This window comes from Rhinatrema bivittatum, chromosome 3, assembly GCF_901001135.1.
Source record: "Rhinatrema bivittatum chromosome 3, aRhiBiv1.1, whole genome shotgun sequence".
Taxonomy (NCBI): Eukaryota; Metazoa; Chordata; class Amphibia; order Gymnophiona; family Rhinatrematidae; genus Rhinatrema; species Rhinatrema bivittatum.
This window is the reverse complement of record NC_042617.1, coordinates 539,698,997-539,719,696: the sequence shown is the minus strand read 5'-3', so window position 1 is coordinate 539,719,696 and position 20,700 is coordinate 539,698,997. Positions and strand designations below refer to the sequence as shown.

The 20,700-nt window shown below is 42.5% G+C and overlaps 1 protein-coding gene across 2 annotated transcripts in view; it reads left to right on the top strand.

The window, feature by feature from the left end:
* Nucleotides 1-1,473: 1,473 nt before the first annotated feature.
* The window catches only part of LOC115088273 (sodium/potassium-transporting ATPase subunit beta-1-interacting protein 2), a 297,184-nt gene continuing 277,957 nt past the window's right edge, over nt 1,474-20,700 (top strand). For both annotated transcript variants that reach the window (XM_029596390.1, XM_029596391.1), the window contains exon 1: nt 1,474-1,664. In XM_029596390.1, the coding sequence (XP_029452250.1) occupies nt 1,479-1,664 (186 nt within the window). In that variant the 5' untranslated portion in view covers nt 1,474-1,478. The remainder of the gene's footprint in view (nt 1,665-20,700) is intronic.

Sequence of the window (20,700 nt, the reverse complement as noted above, 5' to 3'; positions counted from 1 at the left end):
CAGCAGAGTTCAAGTGAAGGCCCCAGATAGTCCATGTTGAAAGAGTACACTCAAGTGGACTGCCCAAGGGGTAAAGCAGCAGAGTTCAGCAAGAACGAGATCACGATTAAAGACCGATACCCCTTACCTCTGATCTCAGAGCTGTTTGATCGACTTCAAGGAGCCAAGATATTTTCGAAACTTGACCTGAAGGGAGCCTATAATTTGGTTCGCATCCACGATGGTGACGAGTGGGAAACAGCTTTCAACACTTGAGATGCTCATTTCGAGTAGTAACATCAAGCTAGGTTGAGAGAAACTTGCCCAAATCTCATCTTGGAGTGAGTTTCTTCACTCCGAAGGCCATCAAATCTTCACAAGAGACCATTGTTCTGTTTGTAGGTGTCACGTAGAATGTCAAAGTGGCCCCTAACCCCCTACACTCTTACCTAAACCCCACCTCGAGTTACTAGATGGGCCTACCATAGGGATACAAATACCTACCTATGGGCCATGACATTATGGCCAGGTGCTCGCTCTCTCTCTCTCTCTCTCTCTCTCTCTCTCTCTCTCTCTCTCTCTCTCTCTCTCTCCATTAACAATGGTCCCCCAGTGGTTGAATACAGGTCTGGCACTTATCACAGAATCTGAAAAGGGTATCGCAATTTGTGCTAACTTAGCTCTTCACACAGGTAATTACTGCAAATTGTGATAAATGCTATATTAGCATAAAACACACCCCTTTTGCTTTCGCATGCGGTACTTACCGCATTTTGATAAATCCAGGCCTATGTTTGTGTGTCCAGAGTCTAGCCTGACACCGTGGTCCCTCTCCGGGTCGAGAAGGCAAAATTTTGCTTTTTCCATGAGTCAAGAAAATACCACATCTCAATTGGCATCACAAGCCATAGACTTAAACATTCAGTAAGCCTAACTGTTCAGAAGAGATTCTTTACTTAAAGAGTGATAAATTGTAGAATATTTTGCTGGTATTATTACAATGCTAAGTAATAATTGTACATGTTTTGGGGTAAAAGAGGTTAGTGGTTATGATAATTTAGTTAGTCTCTAGGGACGAGTGCTGATACAAGTGCCTCTGGGGAGCAATGTTTCTTCACTTTGCTACAGAAGCACAGGGCGTGGAGAAGAGAGAGCCAACTTCCTCTAGATTTTCTCATAAAAAACTGCTAAACAATTTGCAGGTTGGACCTAGCGGACTTCTAGTCAACTTTCACCTGAATAGCTACCTAAGCCAGAGCTTCCCAAACCTGTCCTGGGGAGCCCCCAGCCAGTCGGGTTTTCACGACAGCATGAGAGAAATGTGTATGTTTTTTTGTTTCCATTATATGCAAATTAATCTCATGCATATTCATTGTGGCTATCCTGAAAACCCAAATGACTGTGGGGTCCCCAGGACAGGTTTGGGAGGCCCTGATCAGAGCATTGTATTATTTTGATATTGTGTTTATTCATTGTCTTTTCAGGAAAAAGATCTTATTATGACCTTTAATGTCTCAATGCATCGTTCCTGGTGGATGGAGAATGGACCGGGCTGTGCAGTGACATCAGTGACCCCTGCCCCAGATTGGGCACCTGAGGACCATCGCTATATTACTGTCTCAGGGTGTTTGCTTGAGTACCAGTATATAGAAGTGGCGCACTGTTCTCTTCAGATCACCTTTGCAGTAAGCTTTGATGTTTATTTACAGTATTATTTCAGGATTCTTGAATACATAAATACTGCAGTGAGCTTGCAAATGAAAACAATATACAACGTCTGTTAGATTTCAGATTGCATCGGTTAGGCATGCCAGTTTAGTTTATTTACTTTACAGCATAAGCAGGGGATTCATTAGGTGAACTTTGGGGCCAATATACTAAAGTACATTAAAGGTAATGTTAATGATAATGCATATTCATTAGCTTGTGCTGACGTTAACACAAAACCTTTGCTGAGGTCTAGAGGTGCAAAACAATACTAAATAGCTCAATACCTATTACTTCAGCAAAAAACATTACATATTAAAAGGTGCAAAATGTAATGCAGAAAACTTAACTACCGTTCAGTGAGGTGTGGTTTCCTTTTTGCTTTAACATCCACATTACTGTGCATAGATTAGCACATGCATTAATTAATATCTTGTTTGTATCTCATTTCCACCGGCTACTAATGCACAAGTTAAACACTCCCATTAACATGCATTATTGGCTGATGTTAATTCATTCTAAGAACATAAGAAATGCCATGCTGAGTCAGACCAAAGTCCATTAAGCTAGGTCCAGCTCACAAGTCCTCGGCAGATTCCAAAAATTAGATAAGTACAATGGCCTCATTATCAGTTGGGTAATCAATAATCATTGCAACCTGTGATTGATTCAGAAACACAGTTTTATCTGTGCTTTGCATGCAATATTAATTTTAAAATTGGATGCACACTTTGGCACACACAAGACATGATGCTTCACAAAATCCCTTTAGTTGTTGCAGCCAGAAGTTACATTTTCCCATAATTAACTAAACATTTTGCAAATTCTGTTGTACCAGCTGGCCTGAGACTGCTCTGTGTTGCAGACAGAAGATAACTAAAGTGATATAGGGCCTGATTCAAAAGAACATTTTCCCATTCTGTGCCCATGGAAAAAAAATCTTTATTGAATAAGGTCAATAATGCATTATTAGTAGCCGTTATAGAATCATTCTGTGCTGATGTTAATGGCAAATAATCAACAAATCTGCATTTGTATCTAATGATACAAGTTGTCTGTTTTAATATAATAATCAGCTAAAAGATTTTGGAGCATTTATTTCGTTAGCTCAAGTTTGAAAAATTGAAGAGTTCAGTAGTATTGACACAGCATACTAAGCATTTCCTGACAGGTGATCACAGAACAGAATGAGTAAACTGCTAATTACTTTTCTCTGCATTCTTAGGGGCCTATTTAGTTACTAAGGTGTGTTGAAATGTCCTTTAATACATGGTTTTAACACGTTAGTTACCACTGTATTCCCTAAACTGCAATAAGCTGAGGTACCTCAGTTTAGTAAATATGGCAGTAAGTGGTGGAAATGCATGTCCCCAGCCACCCTGCCTACAAATCGTAAAAGGACAGTTAACCCTAGGTTTTCCTTCCCTTCCTCCTCCTTTCCCCCCTTAGAGTTATAGCGCACTCTCAATATCATAGCTTCCCCAATCCCTGCCGCCCTGCACAATGCCACCTCTCACCTGACCATCAAGAAAAGTACCCCCTAAAACCCCCTCCCACCAGCCCAGGCCTCTCTTTTACACCAAGGAGACTTCGGGACCAGAATGAGGCAGTTGCTCCTATCCCGCTAGCACCATAATTCAAAATGGCTCCAGCTGCAAATATGTATTTATTTATTTTTATTTGTTAGCTTTTATTATACCGACATTCGTGGGTGCATCATGCCGGTTTACATTGTAACTGTTCAACAAGAGGAGAAAGCAAATGTTGCTTACCTGATGTAACAGGTGTTCTCACAGGACAGCAGGATGTTAGTCCTCACAAATGGGTGACATCGAGGATGGAGCCCTGTACAGAAAACTTTTCTGTCAAAGTTTCAACAAGCTTTGACTGACACTAGCACACTGGGTGCACTGAGCATGCCCAGCCTGCAATTATCCCTGTGAGCCACAGGTGTCTCCCTCAATCTCGTCTTATAGCTAAAAAGCGCAAGCGAAACTAAAATAAAAGTATACAGACCCAACTCCGCGGGGTGGCGGGCGGGTTTCGTGAGGACTAACATCCTGCTGTCCTGTGAGAACACCTGTTACATCAGGTAAGCAACATTTGCTTTCTCACAGGACAAGCAGGATGGTAGTCCTCACAAATGGGTGAGTACCGAGCTGAGGATGCCCGGGAATGCACCAGATACACCGCAGATGCGCAAAGGCGTAACGACTGAGGTGGAAATGGGAACGGAGGGCATCCGCAACACCATAATGGGTTCGTGGAAGGATGTTGGGTAGTGAATTGAAAAAAGTAAGAGTAGGCGGACTGGCCAAACATGGAGCATGCCGGCTAGTCAAATGTAAGCAATAATAGGCTGCGAAGGTATGGAGAGGACTCCAGGCTGCAACCTGATAAAAAAAGTACAAGCAGCAGTAACCAAAGGGAAGCTGTTAAGGCTAAGACGGACACAACAGTATGTGGATACCCACAGTGTTGTAGTGAAATGTCTGCTTGTTGGTAGGAAAGGAAATATAGACCACTTAATCAGAAGGATTAGGTCTGTGTGGCCACTGGAAGTAGCAGCTTGACCCTTGCATGAAGGAAAGAGTCAAGTGGAATTCACATGGAATACAGTGCAATGTAGATAGAATGTAAGCGCAGCATTACTGTCCAGGAATGTGGAAAACCCAGTCTCTCCCTAGGGCGAGAGAGAGAGGTTAGGAAAAATTAATAGAGTATTTTCTGAGGAAAGGAGATACAACATCTACCTGAAAAGGATAGAAAGTTGAATGCGTAGAACTACTCAGTGGCAGAGGAACGGAGTCAGGTGAGTATGGAAAGAGTGCATAACTCACGGACCCTGCTGGCAGGAATGACATTAAGAGGGAAAGAAGTTCCCTTGCCAAACTGTGGAAGAGAGGAATGGAAAGGCTCAAACGTAGAATGTATGAGACTTATAAGGAGAATATATATGTTCATTCCATGATTAGAGAAATAGAGGCGGCTTGATCAGTGGATAATCCATGGTAAGCCGACTCAGAGAGGATTACCGAAAACGGGAACCCAACTCCCAAAACGATACACCTCCTAAGAGAAAGGTGTATCTATGTGGAGGATGTCTGGAGAACAGAATCCGAGGGAGTAAGAAAAAATGGTGGAAAAGTAAAAGGGGTAATACCTCTTTTTTTTTTTTTTTTTTTTTTAGCGTCAGGAAGTAAAGCCTGCCATATTAAACGGCAAGATTTATGTTTAGAAGGTTTTGTGACGCTACCAGAACCTAAGAACATCAGTAAGTCTATGATTTGGGACTGACTGGTGAGAGAATAAAAGGTTACTGATATGATGGATTGAGAAGTATGGGAAAGCATACTGATCTCAGTCAGGGAGTGGGGAAAAGAATACTGAACCCCATCCCAGTTCAACATTAGAAGAATGCTGGCTACGAGAGGCAGCAGAAGAGATATATTGAAGAGGCCTTTGATGGAAGAAAAGGCATCTAAGGGAACGCATAGGAAACATGTGCAGGGAGCAGAACCTGTGCATCGTATGGAATGATGCAGACGCCGAGGAAAGTTTAGTTAAACTCAGCGTTAAAAGATTTGCCCTGTACACATGTAATTGAGACCATTCGAGAGGATAGAACCTACGTGGAGAAGGTCTGATAGAGCGTTCATTAAATCTCTTAGATATGTGGCCCAAAGACGCATGAAGTGAACAAGGGCCAAGGGTAGAGCTGCGCAGCTGTCTAGCAGAGCAGCTAAGAGGTAATGCGTGCTTATGAGTTGGAAAGCACATTGTCCCTATGCTGTCTGTCTGTATGCACAAAGAATTGTTGCAAAAGCAGTATTGGAAGGCATAAGGGCATAACTCATGGGTGCAACGTCCAGGAAGTTTATGAGAAACTATGCTGGAGTGCAATAGATGCATAATGGGTTGACAGCTTTCAGGAGAAACTTTATAACCCTAAGGAATTGCGAGCATGAGTCGAAGGAGACTAGGTCCTAGTTCGAACTGGGATAAGAATCAGGGACGAAAGCAATGAAACCACTTAGGTCCATTGAGTATAGAATGTCACTGAATATAACCCATAGCAGTTTTGAATTATGAGAAAAATGCATAGTGGGAAGAAACCCCATAGCCCAACCATGAAAAGTTGAAAGGCTGAGGTTATGGAAAATATGCGCAGGGACATATAACAATGTATCAGAATGTCTGTGCGCATGCTGGACAAGAGGGTCTTAAGACTGTGGTGTCCAGAAGTGTTACAGAAGGGATTTATGGCAGTGACAGTAATCCCAGTTAGTAAATGTATAGTGAGTCCTGAAAAAAGTGAGAGCTCCTTGCATGTACTGAAAGTGGTTAGCAGTAGTCTATGCAAGGAAAGTGAATGATGTTACACTCCGCAGAGAAAACAGCATTCACCAACAGTGATGCAAGAGACAGTTCACTAACCGAAGCTGGTGCCAGCGGCAGAGCTTGGGGTTGTAATGTTGACTCACCATAAAGCACATAGAAACATTAAAATAATGTACTTACTGCAGTATGGAGTGATGGTAACCAAAGATACCATTGTACCTGTGACGTCTAAAGAAAGTTGGATTTTCTTAGGTCCAGGATGTGCGGAGAGTAACTATTTTCTGTTAAAAGAAAGAATAGTGCAATTAAAACTCCCCAACCCCCCTCCCTTCTCCCCTCTGCACTTCGTAGCGCCTGGGGGAGTGTACCGGGACTTTGGTACAAGGTGGGGTGGCCGCTCTGATATCTGACCAGATGGGAGACCAGGAGGTGTCCCAATGGAGGATATCATGTAGGCTCCTGCAGGTGTGTGAGCGGTAAGTGGTACCCGCATTTCTGTATGCTGTACAAGGAGACACTGAGACCTGTGGCCAGGCCTCAAGGTGGACTTGTACATGGGGCAATGGTTGCTGAATCTCATGTTTAGCAGATCAGCCAATGCAGCTGGACCTTGGTTGGGAGGGAACCAAGAGTCAGAGCATTGGTCGGCACAGGGACTTGTTACTGACAAGAGAAGAAGCCCTGCTGCAATCCCAAGAAGATAGAGGGGTTCTCCTGATATTGTGGCTAACATAGCTAACATAGCGATATGTGACACTAATACAGTTCTAAAAGGCACATGACCCAGAACTTTTCGAACCACGGTCCGAATGGGAGAACACAACTCTATGGGAATGCCGCCGAAGCGGGTACTTACCATCCGACGTGGATCGCCGCAAGATGAGCCGGTGAAGATTGTTGACTCCGACGGTCTCCGGAGTCCTCGAGGGTAAGGCCGGGGACGTAAACGTCCATCTCGCTCTGAAACCCGGTATGGTGGCACAGGTACAGAGGAGACAGGCCAGGCGTGAGTGGCGTTTAGACTGCTAAGTGTAACAGATGGCCATAGTCCCACACCACTTGACGGTGGGGCACGCCAGGAACAGAGGAGCCCTAACGGAACTCATGTTCCCTTCCCTCGTCACAGCGGCTCGATGTGTCGTGACGCCAATGCAGAAGCTGTCGGACCTGGATCCGGAAGTTCTGGATCACCAAGGACTGCCAAAACTGTAGGAACAGTGCTGATGGCAGTGGTGATGTCGCTCTGCCCGAGCGTTGTCCAGCCTGGAGAAGGATGGCACCGATGTGCTGGATGGCGTCAGCGGCGGACGATCACGATGTCGGCGATGATGGGTGCCACGGTGCTCGGCCCGGTCTTTCCCCAGCGCCGAGATGGAAGCCCTCGTCGTCCTGGAAGGCGATCGATGATGAACTGTCAGCACGCCTGCTCTGCTCCTGACACAATGGAGTGTCTTAAGCTAATACGGGGCTTAAAAAAGAACCCAAAGCGTGGAGCAATGTGAGGAGGCGAGGGTATTATGTGGCGGTGCTATGTCGGTATTGACGATATTGAAGGCAACCTAAGGGGCTTCGAGGATATCATCAAAATGGGTATGAAAAATCGTCGATGACTGGCCAGGAGAATGATGACAGTGACGGGCACTGACAGCAGTGGCATAGGTATTTTTGAAACGATGTGGAATCGAATAATCGAAAAACATTGCCGTTATTGAAAAAGATACCGGCATCGACTGAGTCGAAGTCGAATCAATAGGGCGTCAAGGACACCGAAGGAAAACGGAGGTGTCGAGGGCATCGATGCATGGAGGCGGGCATTTATGCCGTTTGTGGCATGGCCACGGGCATCAACTATAGGGCCACAGACGTTGACGGTATCGATTTGGACAGACTCAGATTTCCAAGTGTACATGGCATCGGTGCCCCAGACACGTGTGTCGGTGGCATCGATATGGACACGTATGGAATCGATGGCATGGATCTCCCAGTCGATGAATTCCATCCCGGCATCAACGCCAGTCCTGGAATCGGCATGGGCATCGATGCCAGCCATAAGGCTGGCATTGGCATCAACGCCCATCCACGGAATCGAGCCGGCATGGATACCCACCGATGGGACCCACCTGGGCATCGAATTTCACCGATGGGAGCAGCCTGGCATCGACTGCCCTCGATGGATGCATTCTAACATAGATGCCCATGGATGAAACACCTGGGCATCGGTGTCCATCGATGCAAAAGGACCTGGCACCGATGCCATCGACGGACGGCCATCCGGCACCAATGCCATCGACGGACAAGCCATCCGGCACCGATGTCCATCGATGGGGACCATCCGGCACCGATGTCCACCGATGGGGACCATCCGGCATCGATGCCCACTGACGAATCGATGTGGCACCGATGCCCACCGATGGAAAAGGGCTGGACATCGGTGGGGAGGATGGGGCATCGATGGCATCCCCAAAAGGGGGGGTGGCATCGATGAAGTGACCCTGGGATCGTTAAAAAGTGTCTCGGGCAGCGGTGGCGGCGACCCGAGTATGCATGGCAGTGACTAACAGCGTGTGCGTCAATGGCATGCATCCGGGTAGGGACGGCACCGAGGAAGCCCAAGGAAAAAAACAGTGCATAGGAGGAAAAAGCCTGGTAGCACTGAAAAGCAAAAAACATGGATAAAGGCATCAGGGCACCGTGGGGGGAGGGGCACTGATGACATATAAAAGCCCAGGGCGGTTTAGGAGGGTCCCGGTGTAGCGATAGGGTATCGACTGCGTGAGGGTACCAGGGAACGAAGGACTTGAAGCTACAGAGGTCCTAAAGTTAAGGAAAAAATCCCTACCCCACTAGCATAAGCAAGCAGAGTGTCACAGAGATACTCGCAAGCTGTTTAAAGCTAACTGAAAAATGGGGGAAGGGAAGGCTTCAGTCAGTTAACAGCCTTAAGATAGTGACAGAAACCGACCGAAAAATAAGAATTAGTACTCACCGAGCGTCGTAAAAACGTACGCGGAGGGAGACCTGTGCAGGGAAAAGTGTTTTTTGAAGTGAAAAGTTAAGTGTTTCCATGAGGTAATTAGTTAAAAAAATCCTCACAGAGCTCCAACCGCTATGCTGACTGCAGAGCGGAAAAAAGAAGACTGAGGGAGACACCTGTGGCTCACAGGGATAATTGCAGGCTGGGCATGCTCAGTGCACCCAGTGTGCTAGTGTCAGTCAAAGCTTGTTGAAACTTTGACAGAAAAGTTTTCCGTACAGGGCTCCATCCTCGATGTCACCCATTTGTGAGGACTACCATCCTGCTTGTCCTGTGAGAAATACAAATAAGGGGCAAAGAGGAGACTTGGGTCACCCACCAGCACTATTTTGAATGATGGCGCCAATGGGGCAGGAGTAACTGGGGATCACTCCTGCCTCTTTATGGACCTGGAGAATCCTTAGGGTAAAGAAGGAAAAACATGTGTCAGCACAAGAGGGGGTAGGAGAGAGTGTCACAAGAGAGGGGCGCTCTATTAATGGTCACGTGGCAGGCAAGGTTTGGAGATGGAGTCAGGGGGCCACTGGGATGAGTCTGGGGAGGGCAGCGATGTGAAGGGATTGCTTTTACTCTGCTGAGGAGGGGAGTGATGTGAGTGGTAGGCTTTACTCCACTATGGGGGCCAAATTTGGTGCTAGCTGCCCTTTTACCATTCAAAACCAGGGTAGCTGGGGGCTGGGCTACGGTTAACTTTTATTCGAAAGCAGCATTATAATAAGCTCATTGGCATGTTAGCTCAGAAATATTTGTTAATGAAAAAACAGAGTTCACTAAATTGCATTAGTACTATAAACTCATGTTAAGACCTGTGTTAGCATTAATTGAGTTTAGTAAATATGTTAGCATAAGTGCAGGTAGCTGTGCAGGTGTCTGTAGCTGTAAGTATATGCAGAAATTTTCATTTTTGAATGTGGTTGGTCTATTTGTAGGCAGATGGTGGCAGAAATAATTGAATATTTGATAATATCTTTTCATATTCCATATACAAAGGGGCTGCATTGTAATAAGAGCCATATACTCGAAAAAAGTTTTAGTTTTGCTGATTATGTATGAAAGTAGGTACTTCTATAGATATTAAGGACTACATTTTCAAAATATTAACTGGAACTCTGATGGATAAAAATGTGAACCTACATATCCAGGTTTGAAGTTATGCATCTCAGATATTTTCAGATGTGGATTTTTATGGATCTGCTGTATGTTAGATGTAGCACTTTAGACAACTGTGTAAATAGGTGCACCAGAGCCATGCATTTTCCCTTGACATCCAAACATAATTTTCAAAATGTTGAATGTAATGCCATTTATTTAACTAAATCTGCATTAAGAGGCCAATATTCAAAGTGTATTTAGTGCTAGATAGCTGCATAAGTTATGGGCAAGCAGTGGAAAGATTAGGGTGGCACTACTTAGCCGGATAAGTTATCTGCTAAATAACGATTCTCAGTGTTCGGTGGATAACTTATCCAGGTAAATTAGACCTGCTTGATGTTGGGTATTGTGGAATGTTGATACTGGTAAACTTGGAGCTCTAGATGATGATGAAAGTTATAAAATGTTGGGGTGAGATAAGGTATGTTTTTATTTTAAGGTTGAATTTATTGTACTATTATTTTATATGTTGATATTATTGTACATCACTTTGGGAGATTATATCAGTTAAGCAATTCATAAATGATTTTAAATAAAGATATAAATAATAGCAGGTCAAAATTTAGATGGCTAAAACCTAGCCACCTAAGTAGTGCTTACTTCGGGGACATTCAGCAGCATAGCCGTACTGCTGAATGTCCTAAGTTAACCAAACATGTCTAAACGGCTAACTTAGAAATCTGTCTAAATTTTGAAATCTATGTCTAAGTATTCAAGCATGAAAGTAGGAAAGCTTAAAGTGTTTCTATAGTTTTTATTTTTTTAAATGGTTTACACCGATTTTAAATTTTAAAACAAACTTGTATTGATTGATTGACTTGGTCTTTAAAGACATCTTTGATTTTCTGAAGTTTTTTACTAATACTTACAGAGTATCTGCTACAACCATATTTTAGTTATGCATTTTGCATAATGTGCTTTTTTTTCCCCTTCTGTCATCATAAGTCCATATTCAAAAGCATTTAGCTGGATAACTCTGAAGCGTAGGGCCTGGGTCCAGATCAAGGCCCAGGCATCGGGACATGGCCTCTGGGCTGGGGCACAGTATTGGGCCTGGCCCCAGGCTCAGGCTAAAGCTGAAGCCTTGTGCAGGTTGAGGCTGAGGTCACGATGACCCAACTGCAGCCTCAGCCCATGCAAGACCATGGCTTTGGCCTGGGCCTAGGCCTAGGCCTCTGCCGTGGTTTTGGGCCTGGTCACAGGCTCCAACCTAGGCTGAAGCCTCAACCTTGCATAGGCTGAGGCCAAGGTCTGGGCTACCTACTGCAGCCTCAGATTACGCAAGGCCGAGGCTTCCACCTGGGCCTAGGCCTCGCTAGAGGTTCAAAACCGGATAAGTGGGGGCTAGGGGGGATCCTGGCCTCGGCATTTTTACAGGTAAGTAGGAGGGATGGGTGGTGTGGCCAGGAGCACAATTTGTGTTTTTTTTTTCTTTGTTTAGGGTTGTTGTTTTTTTTTAACATTTGATTCATTTTTTTCACATGAATGAAATGAATCAAACATTCTGAAATTCATGTGAAAAAAACCTTCCAAAACAAACTGAAAAATAACAATGAATTTTTTTTTTATCCCTGCACAATCCTAATGCTCAGGCCTTACTGAGGCCAGTAAGCCTCAGTAAGGCCTGAGCCACTCCCATCCCCCAAACCTCTCCAAGAGCACTTTTAAAAATAAATTTTGTGGAGGTCTGCTGCCCTTGCCCTCCACTTTGTGGTAAAATTGTGAAAGCAATGCCCCCTCCTCTCCTCTCCTTCCCTCCCCCTCCCCTATCCAAAACCTAACCATCCCATCCACCTACTAATGTCAGAAACACTTGTGTCAGAGCTGTAGTGCTCATAGGGTGACCCCAGAGGCTTCCAGTATTGCAAGCACCACAATCCCAGGAGAAGAAGAGTTTCTGAAGGCACAGGGTGGATGGGATGTTACGACTGGGATATGGGGGATTGGGAAAGGGAGGTAGAGGAGGCGTTACTTTCACAATTTTGCTGAACTAGGGAGAGGGCAGGGAGAAGGGAGGAGGTTGCCTGGGGACCCCTAACAATATATATATTTTTTAAACTATTCTTAGAAGAATTTGAGGGAATTGGGGGGGGGGGGCGGGAACAACTCAGCCCAGTAGTGCCCATTTGAAACATATATGTTGGGAGATCAGGCTGCAGGCCCATGCACCACTGTTTGTTTGTTTTTTACACTTTGCCACTTAACCAGCTATACTCTTTTCAATATAGCCATATAAGTCTAAAATTATCCGAGAACATGTTCCCGGATAATTTTAGAGCTGTTCCATAGTGCAGCTAGAGTTGTCCCAAAAATACCTAATAATAGAGTTAGCCAGACACGTTTACAGGCTAACTCATCCTCACCCCAGAACACCCCCCAAACAATTCAGCTAGGTTTTAGCTGGATAATGACCAATCTGGCTAACAGTTAGCCAAATAAGTAATGAGGATATTTTAAACTTGGAATTTAGTTGGATAACTTTCAGCTATCTTGCTAAATGCCTTTCAATACTGGCCTCAAAGGTATAATTTTCAGACTGCTAAATATGTAAATGTAATGTCATTTCTGCATCCAATTTTGTACCATGTTCTCAAGCACATACATATGAATATATTTGTTCAGAATAGTTTTAAATGTTTTTTTAAAATATATTTCTATTATCAATTTACTCTCACTGTTCATTTTTCTAAAAATGTAATTGTTTCATTATTTTGGTTTTAAAGATTTTTTTAAATTGTGTTAATTCCCACACATTTTTAGATATTATAAATGTTTTGTATTCTGTTTTTTATTTTCTTTACATATTAAACATTTTTCTTGATTAAGATCATATTTTACTTGCCATTTTCACACTGGTTTTTATAGCATTTAGGTAGGCTAGGATATGTTGTTGGGTATTTTCAGCAGTTACTCCCACACTATGAAATAAATTACCAGTGGAAATTAAGAAGGCACAAAACTATCTTTGCTTCCTTAAATTAGTGAAAGCCTGGTTGTTCCCTTGAAGATACTTTGTTTCAATTGTATGCTGTTTTTCCAGTTGAGGCATCTTGTGGTGTTTTAAATGCTGGTTAGTTTGGGAACATATCTATTGTTATTATAGATTTCTATTGGTTATGTTTACTTTGCTGTTTTGTTTTTACTTTGCTTACTATATTGTTATTTGTTTTTGTTAGTTTTATTATTTTTTAAATATTATTGAAGGAGTTATCTTTTTAAAATGTGTACACCACTTTGGTTGCCATGTTTATGGCCAGGGAAGCAGTCTAGAAATGTTTTAAATAAATAATTTATACTAACTGTGATTTGCTATATTTTGAGAGCAGTTCTAACAGTCTGTGTGTATATGTAAATAAGCACAGTATTGCTACCCCAAAAATCTGCATGTATATTTCAGTACATGCACATTTTTTAGTGCAGATAGTTGATGCTTTCTATACATATTTTATAAAAGTGCACACAAATATTTTATGAGCAAAAGAATTGTAACATGCACGTAGTTACCACAGTTTGGAAGTAATTTTCAAATTGTTGCATGCATACATGCTATTTTATAAATTTTAACCATACATGTGTAAATAAAGCTTCACACGCACATATAGGCACATAAAAAAGGGTGGTCTGGGTTGTGCTAGGGCAGGGACAACATTTACATGCATAAGTTGTTATTTTAAAAGAGACTTATGCAAGCAGATTTGGAAACTTATGTAATCTAGACCTGCTAATTATCTTGCGTAAGTAAAATCTAATATGTTTATAGTACACTATTGGCTGAGTGGATGATCTGGGTGAACTGGGGAGAGTTCAGGCTGAAGAACCACGAGGGTTCTATTGACCTGGAGAAAGACTGGACGAATTGGTGGAGGAACCAGAAAAATGGTTAATTTCATTTACTCGCATATGTAGTGAAATTTGCCAATTTAGTAGAGTATATTGGGACTTACTTAGATAAGTCCTATTTAATTTTCACACATACAATATACATGTATAGTTTTAAAATAGGAAATGTCTGTGTGTCCAAAACTTTGATATATGCATTCAGCGGTTCTGAGCCACTTAGCTAGATAAGTTCTAATTTATTTGGCTAAGCGGCAGTGTTTGAATATTCACCTGCATTTAGCGGTCACCATATCTGAAGGATAGCTACTTATCCACTTCAGAAAGTTAGCCAGGTAAGTAAAGATTCTTTAGACTTATCTGGCTACCTTACTTATGTATATGCGTGTATATATAGAAAAGCACATATGTTGTAGGGTAGAGATACGCATACTTTATCATCTGCGCATATCATAAAATGCTAGCATAGATCTGTGTGAGGCCATATACACATGTATATGCCACCTCACAGATGTTTGAAAAATATCTTCTCTATGTACAAAGACAGGTATTTTATAAAGGATGTGACTGTGTACTCTGTGAATGAAAATACTTGTATGGATAGTTTGCTGACACCTCCCACAGTTTACTCACTCTTCCTTCAGTTCACCTGGATCCTCTACCACATCATCCTGACCCCCCACCACTTAATCAAGACTTCTCACTCAAAATCTTCAGACAAAAGACAAGTGTGGTTTAATTTTAACAGAATCAGTCAGCAGGTGTAAAAAACATGCATATAAGTGGTAATGTATGCGTGATTACTACTTACAAAATATTAATTCATGCATGAAACACTGAACCCTGCCCTGGAATACCCCTAAACTGCCCTTTTTTGTTTACATTTAACACGCCAATGCCAGTGCACACATACTAAAGTCTGTTACAAAATACTGTTTGTGTGCATATATGCTACATGCATGTGAAACTGCCAATTTTACATGCTTAAACCTTTTGAAAATTCTCCTGTTATATGTTCTCTATATTTTGAAAATACTTCAGATTTGATTAAATCTAATCCTACCATATTATCCAATAATGCTTTTGTTCAGCTTCCCCTTCTAAACAAATATTACTTACATTTTTGGAAATTCATCTTCACAGATGCATGAAATTTGCTAATTAAAATGTATGTATGCATAAGTCTAATCCATTGGATACCTAACATATAAGCATGCGGGCATATATGCACATATGTGATAAAATAGCCATGTCACTGTATGCGCGTATGCTCATTTTTACACACACAACACTTTTAAAAGTCACCTTTAAGTCATTTAGTGGACAACTTGTTAGCCAGATAACTTGTCCCATGAATTCAGTGGGATAAATGACACACTGAATATACTTGCCTAAAGTTTTCTGGTTATAAGTAGCCGGATAACTTAAAAACCTAATCAGCAATGTTTGAATATAGCCAGTTGGATGTTTTAGTTAAATGGCCTTGTGTGGCCGGATAACTTGTTACTTATCCAGATATCTTCAAAAAATATCAGGGTAAGTACCATTTTGAAACTTAAAAAGAAAAGTAAAGGGGCCTATGACCTGATTTCCTACCTCATTCCCACCAAATTGTATCGATAGCCATGCTGGTCCGTCACCTCCCTACTCCTCATTGCCTCCTAAATGTTAAATTTGCTCCAGGGTCTGCAGATCATGTCCCTTCCTTACCCCTCATTCGCCCATTCTCATTTTAAAAATAATTGCTTTCCTACCCAGACCTTGCCCCTACTCCTGGTCTGAGACAGCTCCCTAGGGAGAGGGAATAACTCGAAAGGCCCAGGAAGGGAAAGGAGGCTCCAGGGAAAAGAAGGAATCCTAGGGAAGGCCAATATTGCTGAATTGTGAATTACATTGCTGTTTCTGTTTAAACTGCTAAGGTAAACAGAGCTGCTTCTGTTTTGTTTTCTTGTCATTAATAAAACATTTATGAGAGAACAGGCAGAGTCCAGCCTGTGTCTGTTCTCTGGCCAGCCCAACAACGCTCAATGTATCACATGCATTTGCGCATAAACCTACATATGTGTGCATGTTGGAGGATAGAGATATGGATGTGTTATAAAATGGAAAATTTATGCGCAGCCATATACATGCTGTATGCAGTTGCTTGAAAGTTATCCTGCCAGGCTTCTAATTACTCTCCCCTAAAAATATGTAACCTATAACATTATACATCACCCTTTCCCATCTCTCAGATCCTGAAAGTTGAGTGCTAAATTCCTCTGCTAATTGCTCCTGAAAGTGCAGTATTGAAGCAGTGTTCACAATACGTGCATTAGGATTTCAATTATATGAAGAAATCTAAGGAGCTAAATGTATATTCTCTTAAGGCAAGTGGGAGAAAAGGGAAATAAGATACATACATTAAAATATCTAGCAGGCTTCAGTAAGGTTCTAGAAGGTAGCATTTTTCATAGAACAAGAAGCTCAAAGATAAAGAATTATTTTAAGCACCTGAAAGGTGGGAGGCTCAAAAAGCATGACAAAATACTTTTTTTTCACTGAGAGAGTAGAATACACCTGGAATAGACAAAGTGGAGGTTATAAGAGCAGAAACAAGGGCAGAAATCAAGCATGCTTGGGACAGACACAAGAGGACTTTCGTGGAAGGGCAATGGAGGGAGAAGACCAAGTATGAACAGGAACTGGCAGCAAAAGAGGCTAAGACACGTGGCCAGACTGAGTGGACCCAAGTGGTCCTTGTTTCCTGATGTCTTCTCTTCCTGTGTGCTGGATAATGCAAGCATTAAAAAGCCTTGTATGTCATAGTGCTTAAAAAAATGTTTTTCTGTTGTATCCCAGTGTGCTTGAGAACATGAATCTTTCAGATTATCTGTTTGAGCCTTGTAGTAGTAGTAGATCCTATTGTCCAGACCTCTTACTGAGGCCTATGATTTTGCTTTACGTGCACTTTGAGTAAAAAAAAAAACAATGAGCAAATTAAACAAATACATTAAGCCTGAAGAGAAAGCAACTGATACATACAGTGTGTAAGACTATGTAAAAAAGCAGGAGTATTAAAAAAATGGAAAATAATTGATTTCATAATTCATTTTAAGAATGGCAGTGAGAACAATTTCCTCTGTAGTGACAATTAGAAATTGTAAACTATGGCGGAACTTCTTCTTGCCTTGTTGTGGATGCCGCTACCCACAAATGCATTGCACCATCTGAAATTGCAATAACTTAGCTTTGTATGTATAGCACTTAGGAGGAGGGCTTGAGCTGCCACTGGCTTATGTAAAATGTACCAGAGTATTGCTGGAGTAGGTTAATGGTGTAGTGTAGTAGAGCATTTTGAGCAAAAAAGCCTTGAACCTGGAGCCCATAGTTCCATCCTCTTCTGACATTTAATGTGATCATAAGCAAACTGCTTTATCCCATTCTCAAACTCTGATACTAAGTTTGGAGCACGGACATTGTAATTATGATATCTAGTCAACAAAGTTAATGATTCTCATAAATGTAATATTGTCTATTCCCTATAGACAAGGACACTGGTTTCCTGTGATTCTTCACCATGGAATTGTCTTCTTACTATAGGATTTCCCTGCTGCTAGAGAATTATTATTATTATTATTATTGTTGTTATTGAATTTATGTCCCACCTAATACCATAGCACTCTAGGCAAGATATAGTCTCAACTCTCAACAACATAACATTTTATTTCTCTTTTTTTTTCATCACTCTTCCTCTCCTTTCTGACTTCTCCGTATTCTTAACTATTATTCACCTTTTCTTAAGAAAACCCAAATTCATGATACTTACTATAGTTATGTTTTCTAATAATGTTTCTTATCACTCTGCTGTTGCTGAGATGTTATTGGTAACACTGATGTTTAAGTTTATATTCTCTGTTAAAAAAAAAAAAATGTTTAATGTATGAAGTTGTTCATTGTACACCGGAGTGAAGGCTCCTCGCTATACTTCGGTATAAAAAAGAATCTAAATAAAAAATAAATAAATAAATTATATTACAATTCCTCATTTCTACACTCAAATACACAGCACTCAATATACAGACACATCACTCATTCCCAAATTAACTATATTCATTGAACATGCCTATCATAAACATTACTGCAATCACCCCTTATCCAGCTACCATTCTACCTCTTACTATAAACTAAACCAATCCCCCTTCACCTCCCAAAAGCCCAAACCTCCCCCACACCCACATATAGTTGTAGCATTTGTGCTTTAAATTGTTCTGTTTTTCAGTATCTTACGGGTTTTGGTATCCTCCCCCTGCTTTAGCTGAACCTTGTTGTGGACCGAGGCTTAGGGATATAAATTTCCCCATGAGCATGTAACTAAACTCAATGCCTGTCCCTAAGAGAATTGATCTAAAGGGGTCTTTTCCTGGTGGATTATGCCCAAGCAGAGTAGAGTTTTGAAGAATGGAATTTTTTGGCAAAATTTTGGAAAGTTGTTGAATTTTTGAACATTTTGGACCACTTCCTGAGATAAGAGCTAAACCCTAGTATCTTGAAGGGCTGAATCGTAGAGATGGTCCTGCTGTAGAGATGTGCATTTGTTTAAAACAAAACTGCAAAACGCAACAAATAAGGCTAATTCATTTCATTCGGGGATCCCAAAATGAATTGGGGGTGCCCCCAAATGAAAAAATCTTAATTGCTCATTTCATTCTAACTAATGATTCGGGTCTAGGTCTAGGCCCAAAGTCAGGGCCTCACCTAGGGTATAGGCTGAGGCCCAAGCAGAGGCCGCGGCCTATGCCCAAGCACAACGTTGGTGCCTTGGCCAAGACCTGAAGCTGGGGCCTCACCTAGGACTTAGGCCGAGGTCAAAAGCAGGGGCAGCGACCTAGGCCTCAGCATGATGCCAGGGTCACAGTGGGGGCTCGGGGGGATGTTAGGGCCTTGGCTGAGGCCCCAAAATTTAAACAACAAAAAAACGTACCTTATCCATCAGGTATTCGATGAAGGCCGGGTTCCAATGCCAGGGCCTAGGCCCTGTCCCAGGCCCGATGCTGAGATCTGACTGAAGGCCAGGTCCCGATGTCGGGGACTAGGCCTATGGCAGGGCCCAGACCCAGGCCTGACACTGTGACCCAACCTGGAGGCTGGGTCACAATGCAGGGGCCTCAGCCCAGAGGCCGGTTCCCAATGCTGGAGCCTCAGCCCATAACCATGCATGATGCCATGACCCAACCCAGGGGCCAGATCCTGATGGCGGGGCCTCAGCCTAGGCTTGGGCTCAGACCCAGTCCCAACGCCGGGACCTCTGCCTAGATTAGGGCCTGACCAGAAGGCTGGGTTCCAACGCTGGGGCCTTCGCCCGGAACTAGGCCTGACTGACACCGCGACCCGACCTGGAGGTCAGGTTCCGACACCAGAACCTCAGCCCCGACCCTGGCCCAACCCCAACAAAATGGCGCCATCCGCTGGAGTGAATGTGCTAGAGTTAATTTTTTGTGAGAAAATGTTGGAGTTACCTACTTTGAAGTGTTTCCTTGAATCAAGGGGTTTTATTATATTACCCATGTTTGATGCTAGTGGATTCAAAGGATTACCCTTATCTTCAAGGGGAAGATATTTTTGAGTTGGACAATGGTTCATTTGGGAGATGAACAACTTGGGGATGTGCCATGAATAAAGAGACTCTTGCTTTTATATGATTTTCCTGACTTATTTTTAATTTTTGCCATATTGGCCTGGATCTTACTTTTCAAACTTTAAGTAAACTTTAAGTAAATTTTCATTTGAGCACCATCCTCTGATTCTGTTGTTTTACCATGTTCAACCTAAGTTGAAGACTCTCACCAGTGACCAGAAAATAGTGACAAGGAAGAATGGGGTAAGTGTGATTTTTGATGACTATATGACTATATCCACAACTGCACCAGATGACCAGGAAGCAGAATCACCCCCCACCCCCCACACCAGATGAACCCCATTGTCTCCAGCAACTCTTGTGAGGTGTGTGAAAGGGGAGGAGAGGTCCAGGATATAGAAGAGCTGCTTGGGGAACTTTGTGACCCCCCTAAATTTGATGCACCCCACAAAGGAAAGGGGGAATTACATAGTTTTTCTATCTAAACTAAAAATATCCACCCCCCCCAAATCTACCCAGTCAATAGAAATACCAGTAGGGATGTGCATTCATTTAAAATAAAAGTACAAAACGTGACAAATAAGGCTAATTTGTTTCATACGGGGGTGCCTAAACAAATTGTCTATCCCCGAATGAAATGAATCTTATTCATTCGTTTCATTTTAAACAATCTATCGGGTTTAGGACTAGGCCAGAAGCCATGGCCTTGCCTATGGCATAGGCCGAGGCCCAAAGCAGGGGCCATAGTCTATGCCCTAGGTGAGGCCCCGGCTTTGGGCCTAGGCCGAGATGCCGGCATCACGCTTGAGCATCAGCTAAGGCTAAAAGCATGGAACATGATGCTGGGGTCTCAGTGGAGGCCTGAAGCTGGGGCCTAGTCTGAGATCCCAAAAATTAAACAAAAACAAAAACAAAACCTTACCTGATCTGTCAGGTATCTGTTAAAAGTTGGGTTCCAACATCAAAATGGTGCCTTACAACAAAATGGCGCTGGCTGCTGGGGTGAATATGCTGGAGTTAATTTTTTTTTTTT